General features: G+C 39.5%; 1 protein-coding gene across 18 annotated transcripts in view; it reads left to right on the top strand.

Moving 5' to 3' along the window:
• The window catches only part of LOC125702592 (spermatid perinuclear RNA binding protein), a 72,789-nt gene that overhangs the window by 25,536 nt on the left and 23,869 nt on the right, over positions 1–23,384 (top strand). For 11 of the 18 annotated variants that reach the window (XR_007380646.1, XM_048966095.1, XM_048966083.1 and 8 more), the window contains 14 exons: positions 505–670; positions 3,226–3,370; positions 8,606–8,700; positions 9,115–9,210; positions 10,013–10,124; positions 10,869–10,966; positions 11,407–11,518; positions 12,081–12,173; positions 12,993–13,192; positions 14,757–14,915; positions 15,886–16,020; positions 16,820–16,960; positions 18,944–19,070; positions 20,716–20,760. Coding sequence is in view for 17 of the 18 variants with exons in the window: in XM_048966095.1 (XP_048822052.1) it covers positions 505–670; positions 3,226–3,370; positions 8,606–8,700; positions 9,115–9,210; positions 10,013–10,124; positions 10,869–10,966; positions 11,407–11,518; positions 12,081–12,173; positions 12,993–13,192; positions 14,757–14,915; positions 15,886–16,020; positions 16,820–16,960; positions 18,944–19,070; positions 20,716–20,760 (1,724 nt within the window). In the remaining variant the exon portion in view is untranslated. Of the gene's footprint in view, positions 1–504; positions 671–3,225; positions 3,371–8,605; positions 8,701–9,114; positions 9,211–10,012; positions 10,125–10,868; positions 10,967–11,406; positions 11,519–12,080; positions 12,174–12,992; positions 13,193–14,756; positions 14,916–15,885; positions 16,021–16,819; positions 16,961–18,943; positions 19,071–20,715; positions 20,761–21,044; positions 23,379–23,384 lie in introns of those variants that run through there. The other 7 variants (XM_048966089.1, XM_048966093.1, XM_048966087.1 and 4 more) reach the window with 4 other exon arrangements.

Raw genomic sequence — 23,384 nt, 5'->3', positions numbered from 1 at the left:
AGGACTTTTATTGAAAAATCAGTTTCCAGGAGGTGCTACAATTAAAATAATAATTTTTGATATAAATTTTAAGGTAAAGGTTTGACTGTATGAATTAAACAAAACGTTATGAAGGGCTACGGCCATGTTTAAACTTGGAGCCTTGCTAAAAGACAGCTCAGATCACTTCTGCTAATGGGAACTCTGTCAGAGCTTGTCTAGATCGTAATTACTGTATTCTTTTGGCAGATTTGCAGACAGTTAATTTTGCTTTTTTTTGTGCTTTGTGACTTGAGCTAGGCATCTTCTGCACTCATGTGAATTGCAAATCAATGCTTTGATTATTTTTTTTCATAGGAACCACTTTTACAAAAGCATTCTATGCTTAATTTTCTGATAAGTAATATGCCACTTCAGCACTGTAATCAGTCCCATCCATTTGTCTCCTCACTGTTATAGCATAATACAAGTATTTTGAATATGTAAAAATACCATTTTAATTACTCAGAATTATTTCATTTCCAGGGATCAGAGTGGTCGGACCTTGTGTGGTGTTATGAGAATTGGCTTGGTTGCAAAGGGTTTGCTGATAAAAGATGATATGGATTTGGAGCTGGTTCTCATGTGCAAAGAAAAACCCACAAAGACCTTATTATGTATAGTCAAAGACAATCTCCCCGTTCAAATTCAGGTGAGTTAATTCAGGGTAGTCCTGTAGCAATGAATGATAGCACTGCAAGATGTGTTTGGGTAAAGACTGTAATTCCTTCCAGGAGAAGAGAAATGTGTTAAAGATTAAAAAGCATACTTTGAACCTAGGACAGCACCTCTAGACCACATCTCCAATGCGTTGTTATGAAGTAGCTATTCACAGAATTTAACGTCTTGCTCATGGTGCTGTCCTAATCCCTTTTTGTGATGTCAGTTTTCCCATTCTGATAGCTAACCTTTCCATTTAGTAACTAATATTGCTGGGTTTTGTTCTCTGCTCCAATCAGTAATGTGAGCTAACAGCAGTCTCAGAAATAACTCCCTGCTCAAGCATGCGGTCCTTGTTGTTCTCCGCTTCCCTGCCTGAACTTCTTGAGTTCTACACTGTAGTAGCTTTGCTTTCCTTAGGCTTCCCCAAAATAAGTGCCACTGTACATCTGAAGTGAGAAAAAAGTCAATTTAGATGGTCGCTCATTTTAGCTTATTTTATTCATGAGCTTATAATTGTTTTTATTTATGGCTATTTCATTTTAATTTTGGCATCCAGCACTTAAGAGTTAACACTGGTCTCTTCAAAGCAGCTAAAAAGCTAATACCATTAAGTCCAATCCAGATACCTTTAAGTCCAATCCAGATTGAAACATACGCTGTTACTGAGAAACTGTGCCCCAAAATATTGCACTGCAAGTGCCTCTCTCCAAACCAGATCCAAACAGGATTCGTTTCTCTCCTGATCTGTTTTTCTGCCTTGCTTATTTCCACATGGACTATATGTGTTCTGCCACTTCCGACAGCTGTTGGTTCTCACTGCTCCTTTGTTTGCATGAAGAGATATGAGATAGTAAATACTATGTTTGTTCCCTGTCCACAGATGATGTGAGTTGAGAAAGGTTGAAAGTGATAAGAAAAGCTGGTGTACGCTTGGGATTTTTGGTTTGCTTTCTTTGTTGTTGTTGGTTTTATTTTAAAGTTGAGGTAAGAGGGATCTAAATCATGAAACCAGCTTACAACTATCACGACAATAAGGAGGTTTTGCAGACATGCCAGACAAGGACAGACAAGGAAGATGTAGGTTTGTCAGTGGGCAAAACCTGCACTTGATGTACAGAGATATTAGCTTCTGCTTTATTTTGCCTTGTAGGCTAACCATGAGCAGATGCTTAAGTGATTTCATCTCAACACTACTGGAGTTGGGGTGCAAGTCTCAACGGGAAAAGTAGTTAGATATGTTCCAATTACTAATGTTCTAACCTCATAATCTTGCTGAAACATACAAATACTAGGAGTTAGCTTTAGAATTAATTTGTAGTTTTCTGTGCAGGTCTTAAGGGTGAGAGATACAGATCAGTTGAGATCATTCTGATGTTAGTTAGGACAAATTATTAGGCAACTTACATTAAATTCTTTTGTAGGTAGTAATTAAGCAAGAGAAAAATGTCTGAAAATAGATCAGTTTGAAAGACACTCCTGACTTACTGATGTGCTGTCAGGAGAGGAAGGTCAGGTTTTCTAGGCATTCTCAGGAATCTCTTCTGGGGCTGCTATCAGTGAGTGCACTGGATAACAGTGGAGTCTTGCATTCAGTTTCAAGTGCTGTGTGAAGAAGAGATCAAGAGACAAAATCAGAAGAGTGAGCACCTTAAACCTCTGAAGAAAGATTAATATGTTTGTGTTTGGAAAAATGCAAGATGGAAATGCAACTGTGAGTTTCTAAAAGATGTCAGTGGTTATTTATAAAGGGACAGGGATTCAGTACCTCCCATGGCTACCAAAAGTAGTGTGAAGTGTAGCAAGGGGCAGTTTTGTTGCAAAACAGGCCGTCAGAATTGCATGCGGATAAGAATCAGCAGAGATTTCAGCACCTCTCCAAACTATCTGTTGGGATTTGAGGGGTGGCTTAGAGTTGGTAAGAAATGGACTTCGTCAGCCAATCCTGTTCTGGAGGCTCTTGTCCGTGTGTGCTGACAGTTATGGTTGTGTTGGTCATACTGCACACAAGAGCTTCTACAGTTAGAGGCAGCACTACTGGACAGGCATGCACTTTCTAAGACTAATAGTAGATGTTACTATTTCCCATAATAGCAGCTACAAAAGTTGGCTTCTGTTTTTGATTAAAATAAAGATGTGATAATACACGATTGTATACAATATATTGATAGGGATGTGATAATACACGATTGTATACAATATATTGATAGGGATGTGATAATACACGATTGTATACAATATATTGATAGGGATGTGATAATACACGATTGTATACAATATATTGATAGGGATGTGATAATACACGATTGTATACAATATATTGATAGGGAAGCTACTTAGCATTGTAATTAAATTTACTGCAGAATATTTGTTTTCAAGCATGTTACTGGGTTTTTCAGTTTGTTTTCACTGAGGGAGGCAGGGCCATACTTGTTTCTGCAATCTTTTGTAGCCTTCTCGTTAATTCCAGAGGTGTGTTGCAGGTACAGAAACCACAGTTTTTCAGTTCACTAGGAGATTCTTGAAATCTTTCTTGGTGACTTTCAGAAACTTACAGAAGAGAAGTATCTCGTGGAGGAGCATGTAAATGAGGCAGCTATTATTATTCGTAACACAAAGGAGCCCAAGCTAACCTTGAAGGTGATACTTACGTCCCCTCTCATTCGAGATGAAGCAGAGAAGAAGGAAGGAGGTACACGGAGCGTTTTAACTTGTTTTTAAGAGTGTTCTATCTGAATTCTATCTAAATACCCTGACTGTGCAGCACAGGGTTAATTAGCAAGTAGGTTTTTGATTGTGTATTTTGTACTAACCAGACTGGCTATTGCCACAGTTGGTTACGTTACTTATGCCTTAAGAAGACAACAGTCACTTAATTGTCATGTAACTATGCATTAGTTTTCATGTGCAAGCAATACTGGTAGTGTTAACTTGATACAGAATGGTATCTTAGTTCTCCTTTCTTTCAGTCTTGCTAGTTGATTCTTGAGCACCCCAGCGCTGCACAGTCCTTTTTTAAATTCAGTCAGTCAAGTGGGATTGGTTCCCAGTATCTTGAAAAACTCATTAAACTGTTTCTCTTCTTATATACAATAACTTTCCTGCAAAGCTTGCAAGCATATTCCCCTGACCCTCAATTTTTGTTCTTGATACATATGTGTGTTTCTAGATCTAAGAGTTTCCTAACTTGGATTCAATTGAAGTTAGGGTGCTATAATGGAGTACTTTTGCTTCTGAATTAAATGTTGTACCTCATATCCTTGGTGCAAAATAGATTTAGAAAAGTGTAACTTAGTTTCTTTCTACTCCTTCTCCCTAACTGCCTGACCTCCAATCTAGTCATAAGCCCCTTTTTCAAGAACTGTTGACTGGTAGCATCAATGAGGCTGGAAACAGAGAAATAGAGAAGAGCAAATGTAGCCATATTTTATTTTTTTTAAATCATGTCAGTAATTTCTGCTTCGCTTCCCAAGCCAATCCCTAGAGACTTTGCCACTGGATGATGTCAGACCTTTGACCAACTGGCCATTCTCTGTCATGACAACTGAGGCAGCTGGGCCCATGTGGGCTAGGGAACTCCCTGTTGCTCTCTTCCCATTCTAGACTTGCCACAAGTCCTTTGCTTCCTCCCCTCTCCCACATAAACTACCGATACAATATGAAATGTTGGTCAGTTTCTCTTCATTTTCGTTTGAGGCAAGGGCAGGAAGGCTCATTTTGGAAGGAAACGTAGCACTCTGGCAGCAGTTGGATGCAGAAACATCTTACAAAACAGATGAACGGCAAAGATTTCCTAATTGCAGTGTCTGTTTATTCTCAAATTAGTAATTATGCTCTTTTGCAAGACCACTAAAAAGAAACTGCATATTACTTCAGTTGTTCTTCAGCTTTCCACAAGACATTGGTCAGGCTTGTTGTTTCTGCAGCTGATGGATGTTTATGAGGAGATGCACAAAGTGCAGAACAAGTTTTAATGGCAAGGCATTTGTAATATGCCCACAAGGTGATGGTTTTCTGCAAAGACTTCCATCCAAATATGTTCTTGCAAAAAAAGTAAGGGATGCTGTTGTGGCAGTGAACTCTCATGACTCCGGAATTCATCCCAAAATGAACGAGGATTTTAATTTTAATAGCTTCCTATCTTAACTACTCTATTTTTTCAAAACATAAAACTGTGTTACTGCCTCTGGAGCAGTGTTACACTGTGATTTCTGTAAAGCTGATAAGAATAGGTGGGTAAATGGATCTTGTTTTGAAGCGCAGGTTCTTTGACACTGATTCATCCCAAGTGAAGCAAATGTGTTGTCTCCCTGTTTGAAAGGTATGCAAATACTGATGTGTAAATTAAGTGGAAAATATAAATTCATATTTTTTCACAATATTTGCAATTCTTTGAGTCCCTTTTACCAAGTGAAAATATTCAGAGAAATTTTCATCTAAAAATACTTTGATCTCCAAAGAAAATAGTGCCTTTTTTTTTTTTTCTCAATACTCCTGGAAAAAATGCCAACCAAACTTAATTACAACCTTGTGCAATTTTAAAAACTGATCCAAGTTTATTCCATGCTGTATTTTTGATGAAGGAATTAAATGCTTGTCATTTTGCCTTTCATCTTTAGTGTAAGACAGGCTGCCTGCATCCAGGCGTCCTGCAAGCCTCCGCCGGGGTGCAGAGCCCACACGAAACTGACCAAGGTTTCACTGTTCGGTGGTGAGCCACTAATCCTCCTCTAACCAAATCAGTGAGGTTAGGGCAATGGGCCTCCTTCTCAGTGCTCCCATCTGTTCTGTAGGAATGCTGTGTGTACCTTCATGCCCTGATGTCAGAATGTATCAAAAACATTTCTGGATTTCTCTTCAGTCCCCACCTCTTTGGAAAAGTGTTCATGTTTAAACTGTGGTGTTTCCCTATTTGTTTTTGCTGCTTGTTAGCAAAAATAAATAGTGGACTACTGTGTGTATGTGTGCGCGCGTGCATTTCAGTGTTTCTCAAATGGCTATCCATAAAGCTCTGCTTTCTCATGTTAAGAAGATAAGCATCTAAATGCTTGCATTTTGCTTCAGATTAAACTGAAACTAATTTCTAGCCATAACATCAAATATAAATTAAGCTCTCCAAACCAGAATGCTGTACCTGGCAAATCAGTTCCTGCTACTGAGCAATAGTCACTTAATTTTATGTAATAATAAACCAGTTCAGTTACCAAAGTGGTGCTGGAATCAACCCTGCTCTGTAACTGAGCACCTTCTACGTAAACAGCCTGCCTTAGCTGGCAGCCAGTGATGCTCCAGAACAGAGGAACCTTGCCTCTGTGGAGAACACAACACTCCTTGTGTGGCTGACTTAAGTGAATGCAGTTGGCAGCCGCTGTAAGGAGGGAGTAAATACAGCAAGTGGGGAGAGATTTACTGAAGATTGGTTCTATGCTGCAGTGTGTGAGCTGATGTCAGGGCTTTATTATTATCTACTTGTTTAAACTCCTTGTGTCGTTGCTTTTGTTAAAACCAGAAGGAAAAAAAAAAAAAAAGGAAAGCTTTGCAACCACACCTGAAAAATTTTGATTGGGTCTCACTTTGCTGACTGGCAGAGCATGAAGAAACATGCCATTCTCCTGAGGATGTTGAAAGGCAGTCTGCTACAAGCTGCTCACCCTCTTCACTGCCTGTTCTCTTCATCCTCCTGTTTAATAGCACCAGAAGTTGGCTGACTGCAGCATCTGCACAAAGTACTCAGAACACCAGTACTGAAACTGTAATCAGCAAAATTCCCCAAGTTATTTCTGATATAGGCCTTTTGAAATGGTCTTATTCCTACTGCAGAATTAAGATTTCAGTTTGCTGAAAACTGATCTTAAGAGAATAGAAAAGCCTTTTCATTCACCTGAATGAATGACACATTCTGTCTGTGGCCTTATAGTTCTAAGGCAAACAAACTTCTTTGCCACCTGATGCAACGTGCTTTAGCAGTCTTGTGCAGTAGACTAGCTTGGCGATGAACTGTATCTTGACAAAATCTAATGAGTTTGCAGTCAGTCATCTTTGCTATTTCTAATGTTTTAAAATAAGATTCTGATCATTCATTGACAGTAGTTGTTTTATAAAATATGTGAGCTTTAAGCAGATGTTTTTATTGTCCAAAATAAAGGATCTTTTTATGCAACTGCACAGATGTATATTTAGTAATCGTGCCATGAAACTACTCCTGAAAATAAATGAAACTGCAAAATTTAGAAGCAAGCTTTGTGTTCGTAAGTGACCTTGTATTCTCATAGCAATCAAGTACCTTGAGACTGCAGCTTTTATTTGGAGAACACGCAAGAGAAGTGATTAATCTCAATATTATAATGGTGTTGTTGAGGGCAATAAGAAACAATGCAAATATCTGCTGTGAAGTTCATCAGGGTCAGAAAATAAGCTTATAGCACTTAAGTCTTCTGCTGACAGCAGAACAAGCAGGTGCAAGATGCAGCTATGAACTATCAGACAAGACACCTGGTTCTGTTCAGTTTTACACTTTTTTTGGGCTTTGGGCTCTTTTATCCGTTGTAACATAATGTGCTTTAACCAGAGTAACCTTCCCATTGGTGGCACAGGAGGTGGAGCAGCTTAACGTTAAAGGTGTGATTCCACTTACAAACAATGCCACTGAAAGAAGCCTATGGAAAAGTACCTCCTGCAACATACAAACCCACTGTACTTTTTCTCTCAACATCCTGATATTTTAAAAGTCTTTCTGGATACTGAATCCAGCATAGATTTTGGACTGGATGTTTTATTTCATCCAGACATTCATAATCTCTCTTGCAGGCTGTAGAGTTGTCCATTAGCAATGATGAAAAGGTTGTTTTAGTTTTTCCAAAATATTTACTTTGAAGAATAGTTGTGTATTCATGGGAAAACAACATGTTCAAGTTACAGCTGAGCCATGAATTCATTTTTCTTCCACTCTGATGTTCTCCTGTCACAGAAAATCTGAATCTACATGCTCTCCGATATGTACAATCTGTCATTTGTAGTTTCCAGAAAGTCTGGAAGCTGATTGCTCCTTTTAAGAAAAAATAAAAACGAGGGAGGAAAGGGCTGTTACAACATTCCTTGTTCAGAATTGGATGTGACTGCTAAGAGCAGTCTTTTGCATGCTGCATCAAAAAAAGAGGAAGAGATGCGAGGAAAGTGTAAAGCTCAACAGAAAATGTCTTGTCTCTAAAATCCTTCTTTGAATTTCATCTGTTTGTTTTTGGTTGCTGTTGAGAGTGAAGATTTTTACAAGTGGGGGCTACTTCTCAAAATGTATCTGTAATTTACCAAACTTCTTTCTTTCCTATGTTTTGGTTATATGAGAGATTAATCAAACTGCAGAAATTTCTCATTAGCATTTCTTACATATTTCTGTCAGTGAATTACTGTTCAATACTGCTAATACTGTTCAATAAAAAATATTTCAAATAAATTCAATTCCTTAAAAATCACCAGCGCTTGCACAGCAATAACCTCAGAGCACTCTGTACTGTTTTTTATATTCTACCCCTCTCACGAAAATCTTCCCCTTGTCAAAAGAAGCTTGTCTCTAAAATCCTGTGCCATTTTTGTGCACTTAAAAGTCACAAAGAAGGGAAAGAACAACCAAAACAAGTGCTATATAGCTGTTTTCTGCCCTGAAATGTGTTCTACATTTTTAATAAGATCCCAGATTGTCTATAGCAGTGGCCATCTTTATTATTACTATTATTTTATAAGGAGCGAATGCCTTTGCTTCTGTTGCACACGTGCACATTTACTACCTTTAAGAGCTTGTTTAAATTAAATAACAGTGCACTTAAATTCTGGGAGTCTTATTACCTCTTTGAGATGCTGCCGCTCTTTTTGTATTGTGACAGAAACCCCTTGGTCAAATTGTATCTGTCTCTTTTTATCCCATTTTTACCAGTAGACAGTGTTGCGATGAAAGATCCTCCGGACTTATTGGACAGGCAGAAATGCCTGGAGGCCTTGGCGTCTCTGCGGCACGCCAAATGGTTTCAGGTTGGCTATTTGTTCTTACCTTGTTGTTACTGTAGCCTTACGAGGTTTAATTTGAGATATTTAATTTTAATGCCTCTTTAATTTCTGATTAGTCCCTAGTAGAGCAAAGGTCTGCAATTCGGAATTCAGTGCTGTACTGTATAAGGGCAGGCATGACAGGTACACAGCCAACTGGTCTAGAGTTGTTGTGAGACTACGAAAGCAATCTTGACGTTTTGCTTCCTTTTTATCTCTCTATAAATTGAAATATTTTATTTTCTATAACTGTTCTTGTTTTGCATGAGTCTGATTAAGCATTAAGTAGTTATCATTTTTAAAAAAAGCCTATCCTGGGACTCTGTGCATTTAAAAAGAAAAGCAAAAGTGAAGGCAAGGTTTTTTGCAGGTATACTGGAACCATTTTGTTTGTTTTAGGCCAGGGCAAATGGACTAAAATCATGTGTAATTGTGCTGCGTATTCTGCGGGATTTGTGCAACAGAGTCCCCACATGGGCACCACTGAAAGGATGGGTAAGTACAAAAAGAGCTGAAGGCAACCTGCTCACATCTCAGACTTCTTTTAAGGGCTGTAGCAGTGTCTGAACTGGGGGAAGCAGTGCGCTGTATGACGTATCTCCCTTTAGCTTCTCTCCCAACTCTCCGAACTTTCCACTAACTGCTGCCTGCATAAGAATGTGCTTACAGGAAGAAAAAGAGTATGAATATTTGTTCAGTCTATTAGGTGTGCCATTATTAGGGAAGGAGGAATGACACTGTGGGGAACTGCACACCGTTATGGGTTTACAACAGAATTCCCCATGTTACGTCCAACTTCAGCTATTCAGAGTCCCCTGCTACAGTGGCAATGGTGGTCCTATCAGACCACATTATTCCATGTTAGCAGGTTTGGAGAGGGCCAGGTACTCTGCATGTCCAGAAAGGAACACTTAAGGGGTCACAGAAGGCAGTGTTTTCTCTCATGTAGAACTGATATCACAGAATCAAAGAATTGTATGGATTCGGAGAGGTCATCAAGTCCAACCCCCTTGAACATCCCTTAGACAGGAGAAGAATATTTCTGATTTGGCTGTAAAAGCCTCATCCTTTTAGACTTTCCTATTCAGTTAATGGAGAGCATTCGTCTCCTCAGAAGGTAACAAACTCAGAGCAGGGAATATTACATGTGCTGGAATGGCAGTATCTGCAGTTAGGACCGTAGTGCATTAAAATTGGAGTAAACTGATGTGAATGTTCTTCCCCTCAACCTCTCGTTTTTTAACTACAGATACAGTTACCCTTGTGTCCATACTAATCATAATTTAATGTCTTCTAGCCACTCGAGCTTATATGTGAAAAATCTATAGGTACTTGTAATAGACCTTTGGGCGCTGGGGAAGCATTACGACGAGTGATGGAGTGCTTGGCATCTGGAATTCTGCTTCCTGGTAAGGGGCTGGATTAACTTCAGGAATACAAAAGACTTATCAGGCAGCCCTCACCCTTCTAACAGCACGCTGCTGCTTGCTGTATGATTAGGTGAAAAATGTCTACCTTGTGCTCCCTGCCTGCTGTGGAGCTAAATTAATGACTTCTTGTTTAAAATTGAAAGACAAAAGGAAGGTTGCACAGTCATAACTGCTTGAATGAAGTACTTCCAATGCAGTTAGGAGTTCATAGGGAATCTCAGAATGACCTGGGTTGGGAAGGACCTCAAAGGTCATCAGGTTTCAAGCCTCTGCCGTGGGCTGGGTTTCCAAACACTAAATCAGGCACTAGATCAGGTTGCCCAGGCCCCCATCCAACCTGGCCATGAACACCTCTAGGGAAATGCTAGGTTTGCTTATAAATAAACTTCTATTTCATTAAGGGGTTATGTATAAATACTGACCTAATGACTACCTGCTTTCTTTTTGTTAAACTGAGATCAGCATATGTACCCAAATCACTACTGTTGTTAAACCTCCTACTTCTAGTTCACACAGCTGTACGTATGCATTTATTTTCACAAGGATTAGTACCACGGCCTCCTGCTTCAAGGGTTAGCTTGCTTTCTATGATATTTGAATTCCCTCTTGGAAAAGGAGCGCTGCTGAAGATAGAGACCAGCACATGCAAAATCCAACAGTCACTATTTTCATATTGTTTCATGTTTACTCCCAATAATCTCCTTTTATCTTCTTCCTTCACAGGAGGCCCTGGTCTGCATGACCCCTGTGAACGGGAGCCAACAGATGCTTTGTCTGATATGACAGTTCAGCAAAAAGAAGCCATTACGCACAGTGCTCAGGTGCAGAACTCATGCTCAAGAGCTAGATGCTATAATACTGAAGATTTCAACTGGTTAATTCAATTTATTCTCTGACAGGGTGGCATATTTTAAAAGCAGTCCCAATGGTTCTTCTAGTGCCCTACAATGAGAAGATGAAATGATATGAGTGCAAGAGTTTAGCAGAGATGAAGTAAATCCTTTAGCAGCCCACTGTGTGCACACCTTCTGCATCCTATCTCAAGTGCTCACAGCCCAGAGTCCTAGAGTAGGCACCCTGTCAATGTGGCCTGCACTTTCTATTATGGAAAAAGAGTTTTAAATTTTTATAAATAAACATTTTTCTACAGCTGTCATTCCACATAAAGGAAAAGACTGTTTGCAAACCTAGTTAGAAATGTAGTCAACTGTGGAAAAAGCAGCGCTGTGATGTAACTTTTATTTCTACTGTCACTTTGTAGCATGCCCTCAGATTATCAGCCTTTGGTCAGATTTATAAGGTTTTGGAAATGGATCCTCTCCCATCAAATAAGTCATTTCAGAAATACTCCTGGTCAGTAGCTGACAAAGAAGGTAAGTATTGTTTGCTTCAAAAGTTACTAATTTGGAAGTAAACTAGGAATTAATGTAGAATGAACAAAATTCCTGAGATACATGCTATGAACGTAAGGCAAAAGCTCTTCTTTATGTTAAATTTCTGTTTGTTTTTGTCTTTTACTTAATTATTTGTTGTGGAAGTTCTCTTCTCCAGACTACCAACAGAGCAGTAGCAGTATAGCTAGGGTATGGACAGTTTTCCTTAAGCACAAAGTCATTTTGGGATCTAAAGATAAACAGTAGTTATGATTCTTATGATGGGGAAGGGGAGAATTTAGACTGATGAAAAAGCATATAATGAACGTCCGTAACAAGAATTTCATTACTATTATGGCACATAATATTGGAAACAGACATCTTCCATGGCTTAGTACAATGAGTAATAAGCTACTGTTGGCCCACATGTACAAATAAGAAAGCTTTGACTGAAGGCTGAGGGTTTTTTTCATAGTTATAAACATGGAAAGAACAGTATGGGACTGCTGTGAATCCTGTTTCAGAATTTTCTTTTTCTAATAGTACATTCATGATACCCTAGGTACAGGCTCATCTGCTCTCAAGAGACCGTTTGAAGATGGTGTTGGGGATGATAAAGATCCAAATAAAAAGATGAAGCGTAATCTGAGGAAAAGTAAGTGAACACTTCTCCATTCTGTTTTCAAAGATACACCATACATAGGAACTGGTGTAAGAGCTTCTCTGTGGTGGAGTGGAATAGTGTGTGAAACAGTCTGTGGAACAAAAAATGGTGTTGCTATTGTCCAGCACTGCAAGTGTTACACAGTTCTTACTGTGTATGTGGATGTCTCCTGACATGTATTAATCACCCAGTCACTTGTGTTTTAAATGGAATAGCCTGTCAGGTCATGGAAAAATTTAGGTTTCCTAAATGATTAAAGTATTTTATTGATTGCTTCACTCTACTGTTTTTTCCTCAGTAATACTGCAGTGTGAAGGTTTGCCTTGTTGCACTCCCTTCTTGAGATAGCTACTGGTCTCCCAATAGCCTCCCACAAGAAAAACATAAAATGCTTCATCTACAAAACATTGACATTGAATTTATGCACAGAATAAAAAGATCTCAGCGTTGAGGATATCTATATCTAGAGGATATCTAGGTAGATCTAAAGGATATTTTGATTGTGCTACCACTGGTGCCAGTTCTGTGTCTGGTTCTTCACTACTTACAAAACTTTTATTATAAAGGCCAGGAAGAATACAGTTAGCTGTAAGAGAGTTGAATTCATTTTAAAATATGGATAATTATAGTTACCCAAACATGAAATAGCTTATTGCAGACATAAATGTTGTGATTACCCTTAATCTTCAAGAGACTGGGAGGTTGTTTTCACCTTTATACCAACAATGCACTTAAATGCAAACTGATACAAACTGTTTCATTTCTTTATTTATCCTGTTAATCTCCCTCCTTTCTTCTCCTCCCACTTAGTACTAGATAGTAAAGCAATAGATCTCATGAATGCTTTGATGAGGCTGAACCAAATCAGGCCGGGGCTTCAGTATAAGCTGCTGTCCCAGTCTGGTCCAGTCCATGCCCCAGTCTTCACAATGTCTGTAGATGTTGATGGTACAACATATGAAGCATCAGGACCTTCTAAGAAAACAGCCAAGCTCCACGTGGCAGTGAAGGTAAGGCAGCCTAAAGTAATCAGCTAACCTCAGATCTTGGAACACAGAGCATGGAACATGGTTGTCAGAACTAGTAATGCTAGTGAAATACAGTTATCTGAGTGAGGGTGAGTTGCTACCTATGTACTCAGAACGTGGTTGGGCAATTGGATGAAAAAGCATCACTGATTTTAGAATAGTGGAGAGGAACAATGTGGAAGGAAAATCTCCCATGGCTCTACATGTCAGCTCATGGACTGAATGTGGTATTGAAGTTCTGCATCAGCGGTGGGAGGGGTGTCTGTGTGTCAGTTTCGTTTTACTTCTTGCTCAGCATGTTGGTGGCTCCTTCTTAGACCCCTTTCTTCTCCAAATCTCTCCGTTCACAGACAGTTAAACTCCTTGAAACAAGGAGCTGTTTTCTGTCTTCAGTATTGGAATACCTTCATGCACAGTGGTAAACACTATGCACAGTGGTTGGTCTCCAGTCAGTTTTTCAGTAAGAGACTGAAACACAGTCACTGGTTGACTTCTTGTAGGTGCTGCACATTGTCAGAGCTCTTGTATTTTAAACATTAGTAGACTGGAATGCCCAATGTGAGCACCTTTACTGCATGACAAGGAGGTAGCTGAGATACTAAAGCAGACCAAGTCTTGGGTTTCTGGAAAAAGGGAAGTTTCTTTCACATGAATTATCTGTAGGAGAACCTCTTAACTGCAATTATGGTAAAAACAAGTGCATCTGTCATTCTGTGCGTTTTTAAGAAGAACTGCATTTTTCAGAAGCTTCATCTGGCAACTCTGTGCTTTCTTTTGATTTCAGTATTGAAAATCCCATTGTCCTTTGTGCTTTCAAGTTCAAAGTATCCAAAAGTATCTGAGCGAATGTGTTGTTCCTCAGGAAAGGCAGCTCTGCATGTGTGTCCTTCCTGACTTTCTTCCTCATGCCTTTATTTTACCTCACTCCCTGCAGCTGTTTGCAGGGAAGTAGAAGACAGGGAGTGGGGAAGGGGAGCTAAGGCTTGCTCTGAAGGGCTGTAACTTCTCTGCCCTTGAACTTCTCCGTGTTTGACAGATCTTTGCTGGTACCTACCCAGCTCTGTTCCCTATCTCCACACACATATCCTGGGCTGCATTTAAAAACATCCCTGATTCAAGCCAAGGACAAATGGATGGTGTGGCAGACTATCTTTCCCTGGCCAGCACCCCACTCTCACTATTCCCCCTACACCCCAGGCAAATCTGGGCCTTGGTTTCCCATACTGAAAAGGGAGCTTACTCTTAACGTTTCAGTTTCTAGATCTGACCTTTCTGAAAACTGGCAGCCCTGAAAATTCAGCTAGATGTACAGCACGAAGAGACTAAAATTTCTGTTTGTGTTGATTCTACTTCTGGAAACCTGGGACTGTTTTTCCTATAGCTACTCTGCTTTTCTCCATTTCAGTTTAAAAGATACATTTTCTAAGCATTGTGCCTTTACTAAGAGTCTGGTGGCCATTCTTCCTTTGTGATCAGCCTTCTGTGTTTGTTTTTGTTTCTGTACTAGTAGCTATTTTACAGCCAATTACCTGTATTTTCGTTGTAGGTTTTACAAGCAATGGGTTATCCAACCGGTTTTGATGCAGATGTTGAGTGCGTGAGTTCTGATGAAAAATCAGATAACGAAGGTAAAAATGAAACAGTGTCTTCAATCTCAAGCAATAATACTGGAAATTCTACAGCTGACACCTCTACTACCCTAGAGGTGAGTAGTCCATAGAAAAGTCAAAGTGATGAAGAGATACAGTGGTTTTTGTTTCTTTCTTTCCTTGCTGGAAGATGATGACTTATTAATTACAGCAGTGGCTGAGAAATGGAAGAATTTCCAGGCTCAGACCTGTCCTGCCATAGGCTGCAGACTGATAATTTGAATTTAAATACAGTATTCCTCAAATTACCAGAAATTTTAGCAGTCCTGACTGAACATCTCTGAAATCATGGTGGTATGGGCCTCTAGTATATTAATTTACTTTCAAAGGACAGTTCCTAGCACTAGAACTCTTGATCCTTAAAATTAGAACTTGTGTTTGGAAATTTCTCTCAATCCATCACTCTTTACTTGTGAGTGGTCATTTGCACCTGTAGCTGAGTGCACTATAATGCAGGCTCACATGCTGGTGCACTTAGATCTAAACACAACCCTCCTTGCTTCCAGATATATTTGTTTCAACATGTGACCTGTGCTGAAACTTCCTCAGTCAGAGCTCTCAGTAGCACCAGAAAGTAATTAGATCAAGCAGCAGAGAAGTATGCAAGGTTGTGAAGGCCAGCATCCCCTGTATCAGCATTTGATTTCAAGGAACTTGACACCATGACTTCAGTCCTGGATACCTTGGGGGTTTAAATTCTGAGTGCAGCTGGTGTGATGCTTGGTGATATGTAGATACCAGACTAGGCTCTGAAACCACTAGCTTGCTATCGTGCTAGAAAAGAGAGTTTCTATCTCCTGTTCTAGTGCATCATGTTATCAAGGCAGTGTTACCTTTGATACAGGTCTGCTCCTGGAAATTCTGGTGAGACGTGTATTGGGAACAAAATGCTACTGCAAAGGCTTTAAAAATTGAAAATGCTGCCAAATGGCTGACCACTTGACACTGTGTGCTGTAATGCTGCAGATATCTGTCCACTGTTTGAGGACATAAGGCTCTAAATCAACCCCATGAATGTCTCTCTAGGTAAGAACTCAGGGTCCTATACTGACAGCAAGTGGCAAAAATCCAGTGATGGAGCTCAATGAAAAAAGAAGAGGTCTGAAGTATGAGCTCATCTCTGAAACAGGGGGAAGCCACGACAAGCGCTTTGTGATGGAGGTGAGCAAAACAGAATTGGAGAGTTGGTAAGCGATTTTACTAACACTGCTTCAGTTCTTGGAGTTGCTTGTTGCAACAGTTTATATTTGTTTTTATTTTGCTTTTTGTATCTCTTACTGCTCCCCTGACTTGCAGAAGAATCTCTTGTGCTCTAGGAAAACAAAATGAGAATTAAAGCTGAACTTCGAAAGCCCTAAACCATATCATATCTTGACATAAGTAGGAGAAAAGATCCACAGCCTGGGAAAAAATAAATCTGATTAGCAAGCATTACAAACATGCTTGGTAACCTTACAGTCTGCATCTTCTGTTGTCATCAGTATCATTTGAAATGACTGGGAGAGATTAAATTTGTTTGTCTTCACCTACTTCTGCTATATTTGAAGTAGCATTGAGCTTTAGAAGAGGTATGAGGTAGCACTTCAGATAAATAGTATGAGTATAGTGTAAGCAAAGATGTTGGTATATGAGGCACTGTTAAAGATGAGGGAGGCATCAAAGTTTGACTCCAAAATCCCATTTCCAAGCAGCATCACTTATTTGTTGAACTTAAAGCATATTGGTTAAATTCATTATCAAGTAGATACATTGGTCCTCTTTTACTTCTAGATGTAGTTTCTAGGTTCCTGATTCAGTGATAACAGTGGTTCATGTGATCACTTCAGTATTCTTTATTATGTTTCAGAAGCAACAGCGTTCTTGTTTTTAACTACTGAAGCTGTCTCATCGCTGACCAGCAGGTATAGCATGATATTCCCAAGGGTATATAACAGACATAAACTCTTATCTTGATTTTCAGGTAGAAGTAGATGGCCAGAAATTCAGAGGTGCAGGCCCAAATAAGAAAGTAGCAAAAGCAAGCGCTGCATTAGCAGCACTTGAGAAACTGTTTTCTGGACCTAATGCAGCAAACAACAAGAAGAAGAAAATTCTTCCCCAGGTAAGAACTGTTGCTTGCTTTGCATTCTGTTACCACAGCTCTGTGTCTTTTATGATACAGGAGTCTCTACAGGAAGTAATTTCAGTGTTTTGTCTTATGGGCTCACAGTAAGGCTTCTGACTTTTATTCTTTGACAGTAACTACAGTAGCATAACAACACAGTATGGTATTTGGGACCACACAGTACTAATTGCCACTGTGAAATGTTTTCATATTATTAAGGAGTTTAAACTGAAGGAAATACAGTAGAAAAGGTGGCATAAAGAGGTGGTGATGAGCTGGAGAAAATACAGTAAGTTCAGTAGTTGAGTGATAACATGGAAGTCTACACTTTGTCAGAGCATACTGTGCTCCGCCATCACTTACATACATAGACTTAGAGAATAAATCATGTGTAGTTTGGCAAAGGCATTATTTCTAGTGAGGGGTCTGGAACACAGGCCATATGAGGAGAGGCTGAAGGAGCTGGGAATGTTCAGCCTGGAGAAGAGGAGGCTCAGGGGAGACCTCATTGCTCTCTATAACTTCCTGAAGGGAGGTTGTAGTGAGCTGGGGGTCGGCCTCTGCTCTCGTGTCATCAGTGATAGGAGCAGGGGAAATGGTTTCAAGCTACAGCAGAGGAGATTCAGGCTGGACATGAGGAAGTACTACTTTTCAGAAAGGGTGGTCAGGCACTGGAATGGATGCCCAGGGAGGTGGGGGAGTCACCGAGCCTGGGGGTGTTCAAGGAAAGGCTGGATGTTGTGTTGAGGGACATGGTTTAGTGGGAGCTATTGGGAATAGGTGAACGGTTGGACTGGATGATCTTTTAGGTCTTTTCCAACCTTGGTGATTCTATGATTCTATGATTCTAGGTTCTGGAGTAGGCTGAAATTTCTGTACAAGACTTTGCAAATGAGATTTCATTTAGTGAAAAACACTTCTAAAATTTAAGAAAACAAACAAAAAGTAATCTTGGTCTTGTCCATTAGGTTTAACAGCCCCAATGATCACTCAAGTTTAAGGTTGAACAGAGCAGAAACTATCAAGTGTCTTTCCTACAGAGAACTGCTGACAGAGGAGAAAAAAAAACAAAAAACCAAACAAACCATGAGGATTACCAACTACCATCTGGGTCTCTTTTGTACAAATACATTAACATTAGGATTTTCTTGTCATTTCAGGAGCAGAATGTATCGTAGAATAGACTTAAATGACAAGTCAACTGTTTTTGTCTTCGTTCTATTACTAATCACAATCCTCCTCGTTTTACTAAGACTTTTGGTTAGGAGTATTTCAATTTTCATTACTGTGCTGAAAGTTTACAAGATCAGAAAAACACTACCTCATAGGATAATGTTCCGCAGACAGGATATGCAGGATTTTACAGTGTTTCTAGAAGACAGCCAAGGGGGCATCTAGTAACACTAAGCTCTGCTCTGATGCAGTAAGCAGTAATAGTTTCTGCAACTCCTTGCAGTATTCTGAGATCTTTTGACAGTGGAAAAGAAAATGCTGATCTAAAGCAGTCTAGTGTTTGTGAGGTGGTGATTTGTCTTTGCAGTGAAGTCCTGACCCTGCTGAAGATACATGGATTCAGGGTGGTAGGAGAAAAGCAAAGGCCTTTTTGTGAATCAGCAAGAGGCAGTTTGTAGGGAAAGACAGCAGAGAGGCATACCAAAGAAAGGTGCAGAAACGACTGGGGTAGGTCAAGACCACACAACCAGAACTCTGGAAAATGAAACACAGCCTGATCGTGCTGACTACAAGGTCTGAGTAAGGTGAACACGATCCTGATTTAGAACAAGAACGTGTTTGCTGAAGGGACGCAGTTTCTGTCAGTCATTCTTTTGACATAACTTTTCTATTCTGTACTCTGCCTTAAGCAAGGACAGTGCATCATGCATGGTTAAAGACATTCAGGAAAGATAGTGATTTAATGTAGATGGTCCTGTATTTCCAGCAATGTTTAACATTCTGAATTGGTATTATTATTACTCCAAGCAGGCTAAAGGAGTTGTCAATACAGCTGTTTCTGCAGCAGTCCAGGCTGTGCGAGGTAGAGGACGAGGTGCTTTAACAAGAGGTGCATTTGTTGGGGCAGCTGCTGCTACTGGATACTTAACACCAGGTAAGGCATGGCACTCAATTCTGCCTGCTGGTGTCTTCCATTCTGTGTGTTAGTCACCTATTCAGCTTCAGTCATCTGAGATAAAGCAAAAGAGAGAATTCTTGGGGTTTTAAATAAATCAGAGCTCCAAAACTGGCAGTACTTTATCCTTCACAAGTTTGCAACCTGGAACTCCATGTACACAGAGTAAGAGAAAACAGCTATCCCCACAATAGCTTTCTGGGCTTTATTCTGTTGTTTTTTTTTCCATAGTTCTCTGCTATGGCACAATTCCCAAAGCTTTTTTTCCTAAGTAAGGAATCTCTTGGACATGGACCTTTAGCATTATGGGTGGCCCTCTTAAGAACTTCTTGCAGGGATAAATCTGGCAGGATTAGGAGTCACTGTGATCCCAGAAGTTGTCCATAGAAATCTGGCATACAAGCACAGCATCTAGCATTACCTTCTGTAGTGATTAAAAAATAATTAAAAGAATTTCCATTTGTACTCTGGCTGATGTTAATTTATCATCTTGGTTGTACTGTTCTGGTTAGCAGTGAGCACTGGATCTTTTGGAATGTAGAGGCCTCGTAGTTCACATCTGTGTGTCATACTTACTGTATAGAGAAATTGAGTTGTTAATCAGGTTACCTTACTGCTGATTCTTCAGGGCAGATTTGCAACCATCAGAAGCAAAATTGTTTAAGCTGGAAAGGTTAGGTGCTCAGCTACTAGACTCACTAGACCCATCTAATATAGTGACGGATGGTTGGTTGGTTGTTTAACCAGCAGATTGCAAGTAGGTTTGAAAGACGCAGTGTAAAGTGTTACAGAACTGCAAGAAAATTTTAATATTCACTTTCTCCTTTTCAGATTACAGTATGAGTTCTAATTGCAGCTATTCACACAAACCAATAGCAAAGCCTTGTTGTTTGGTAGACCTCCTTCTTGGCACAGTAGAACGCAGTAAAACAGCATGATGTCTTCATTGTTCCTGCATGTTGATGTAATCATAAATATTAAAAAAACAGTAATTCATTTTTAATGGCTGTTAACATTGGTTTTGGAACTGTCTTTCTGCCTGAGGAGTCATTTATGAGACACTTGAACCTGTCAGGGGCATGTTCTTTGCCAGCATGGAATTACTCCAGGAATAGGTTTAATTTCCCAGTCATTGCAGTTTTAAGCTTTTATTGGTCTTGGCCGACACACAGTATTTCTCTTCATCCTCTTCTCAGAAATCTGTTGCTTTTTGTGATGGACAAGTAATCCCACCAGATAAAGCAGGTGAGGGACACAGCCTGTAAAGCCTCAATTATTGAGATGTTGTTATAAGATTGGTGTTATGCACTGTTTCTGTATCTCACTCCACAGTAACGCCTACCTCTTTGGAAAAAGGCTCCTGTTCTGTTTGCATCTAGATGTTCAGATGTTCTTTCTGAAACTTTCTTTTGGCTGTCAAGTATCAGAAAGTGCTGAATTCACATAGGAACTTCACTGATAATGACACGGCATCTGCCACAGGCATCTAGCACTACCTTCCTTCTTGTGGAAGTTGAAGAAAAGCTATGTACCAGAAAGGGTACATGTGTTTTGGTGTGCAAACACCAACTGTCTGCAGTTACCAGGGGAAATGAAATGCATCCCTCATCTGTTTGTATTGCAGGCTATGGAGCACCGTATGGGTACAGTACAGCTGCACCAGCTTACGGTACGTACAGCCCAGTAATTAACAAATTAGAAAATACACAGAAATTCTTGTGCCAGTCCAAATGTGGCAGTCCAAGCTGGCTTAGGGTTTATAGTAGAAATTTAAGAGATTAAAGCTCTTAAACTGTGACTACAAGAACACTTCTATGCCATAACCTTGTGGTTCTTTTTTGGTTGGAGTAGCTTTTTTGCCTATGCTTTGCCTGATCTTGTGGAAGGACTGCTTGTTCTAATTGCCTGTTCCCTCTCATACTGAAACTGAAGTAGTTTTCTTACTTTTTACAGCCAATCTGTGCTCCATTCAAAGACTACCGAAGGGCCTATGTCAGCATCTCTGAGCAATATTTATCTAAGTGACATTAAAATCATGGGCAAAATATTTGTCTACAAGTTTAACTGGCTTGTGGACTAAGCTCCCTTACTATAGGCAACTCCATGAAATATGCAGTACAGTCTGTGTGCATACACAAGCCAATCCCCAACAAGCACACCCCCTTGCTGCAGGCTAAAACCACTGCTACTTGGGACAAACAGAATGATTCTGTGTAGCTTACACTGTGATTAGGCTGCAAGGATGGTAGTATATGGTCATTTGCCACAATGCTTTTTACTAAGAAATGCAGTAAAATCAGGCTGGTAAAGGATTGGTTTCATGAAGACAGTAAAATAAACTAAAATTTAGCAATGATGGGAAAGGTTTTTCTTACTTCAACTTCTCCCTACTCACCTGTGTTTGTTTTTTTTTTTTTAATGCTAGACTAACATAGCAGATTTATCTCTATCTGGCCCTTTTGGTTACTTTGAATGAGGTTTATGTGGTAATGGGAGCAAAGGAGTTTGGAGTCAGTGATATGTCCTGGCACACAAAAAAACAAACCCTGCATCTACTAGAACTGGTACCAGTGTCCTCACTTGTCACAGAGCAGGAGGGAAATCCTGCTACTCAGATGACAAGCTGGGTACATTTCAAGGTCTGCAGTTTTTTTTTTCACATGGGAAACCACACTTGCATTCCTATTTCCTAGCTTTTGTCATATTTATAATAGTTGTTCCTTTCCAATTTGTATAGCTTGGAAAATACCAACTCCCCAGATAGCATTGTAAAAGTTAGAAACAGTTTCAAATATTTATTTCTTCACTTCCTTTTAGAGGTATGAGCTATAAGCATCGGAAAAGTGGTGCTGCTTTATTGAAAATATTCACTTTGCTTGACTAAGACTGGCTGGTCCTATTCTATACTTCTACAGTGGAAAGGGGAAGTACAGTGGACAGTGGGCTGCACTTACAAGTGTGGAATTCTCCCTTGTAAATTCAAGTAAACCTCTCTAGCTCTGCAAATCCTGTCTCACTGACTGGCCAAGTGCTTTGAAAAATGGCAGCTGACAGCTGTGCTTTCCTATTGGTGTGTTCTGTACACTGACCTTTTTTTCATGTTTTTTCAAGGGAAAATAAAAGGGAATTAAGTTTATAGCTTATTTCATGGCATGCATTTAAAAAAAGAATCCCTTTACTTCTTCCCAACCTGTAGTGACTGGCTATAGCCTACATCACTAGATACCTGCCCATATGTATTTTTACAAGCCAGAGCATATAGTGACATAACACAAATCCTTTCCCAGCTGAAGACAGAACTGTTACCAATGTTCTGCAGTGACTTTCACTTGCGGCTTCTTATATTCCTTTCTTCGTTCCTTCTGTTTCATGTTTTTCTCATGATGCTTATTTTGGGAGCTGGATTTAATCCCTTATTTGTGTATATGTGACATATCACTGACTTCAAAGCGTTGTGGAATTGGATGCCCCCATTTTTCACATAAAGAGTTTCTGTTTTTAATGTCTGATGACTGTGATGCGAAGTACTGGGATAATGCTTTTTGGCTGTAAGGTAAACGTCTCTCTGCCTTTGTAAGCTGTTGCATGTTGGGAAACTTCACTTTGATCATTTGATGCTCTGGAATACCTGCTGTTGCTGCTTTGTGATTTCTAAATGGATACGTAGGTTAAAAACTAGTATATAAATAGGAAAGAATATTTTTAAAAAGCATTTAATTGTGCAGAAGCTTGTGAGGCCACAAGAACTCTATAATAATCATGAAATCAGGCATATATTAATCTTTCCAGACTTGCAACTTCAATACAGGATAGCAAATGCAAAACAAAGAAGATACTGAATTTACTGTAGGTGCTTGATTTCTGACTGATCTACACAGATGCTTATGAGAACTGCAGTTTCCCTGTGAATTTTCTTCTATGCATAGCAGTTCCTGTCTAGAATATCTGCAGCTGTAACTGGGCTATGAAGTTAGAAAACAGAATGAGGTAGTAGAGATGAAGCTATTTCAAAATGAGAGTTAAAATTCAATCTCTTTTCAACAAAACACATTCTCTTTTGAGAATACTGCTTAATTTTACAAAATACAGGGACAAAAATAAAAGCAAACTTAATGCTAACCATCTGTTTGAAATAGCACAAAGCGTTGAAATGTTACTGTTTGAGACTCTGCACCCTAAAATGACATTGATTGATTTGGAAAAAGGTTAATGCAAACGTGATTATAAGCTCTTATCTGACTTTCTTGGATCACTGAACTTATTTGGAGTCCTCTCCCTTTTTTCTCTCTGTAG

Source organism: Lagopus muta, chromosome 19, assembly GCF_023343835.1.
Source record: "Lagopus muta isolate bLagMut1 chromosome 19, bLagMut1 primary, whole genome shotgun sequence".
NCBI classification, from domain to species: domain Eukaryota; kingdom Metazoa; phylum Chordata; class Aves; order Galliformes; family Phasianidae; genus Lagopus; species Lagopus muta.
The sequence above is the reverse complement of the archived record's forward strand: the minus strand, read 5'-3'. Positions and strand labels throughout refer to the sequence as shown.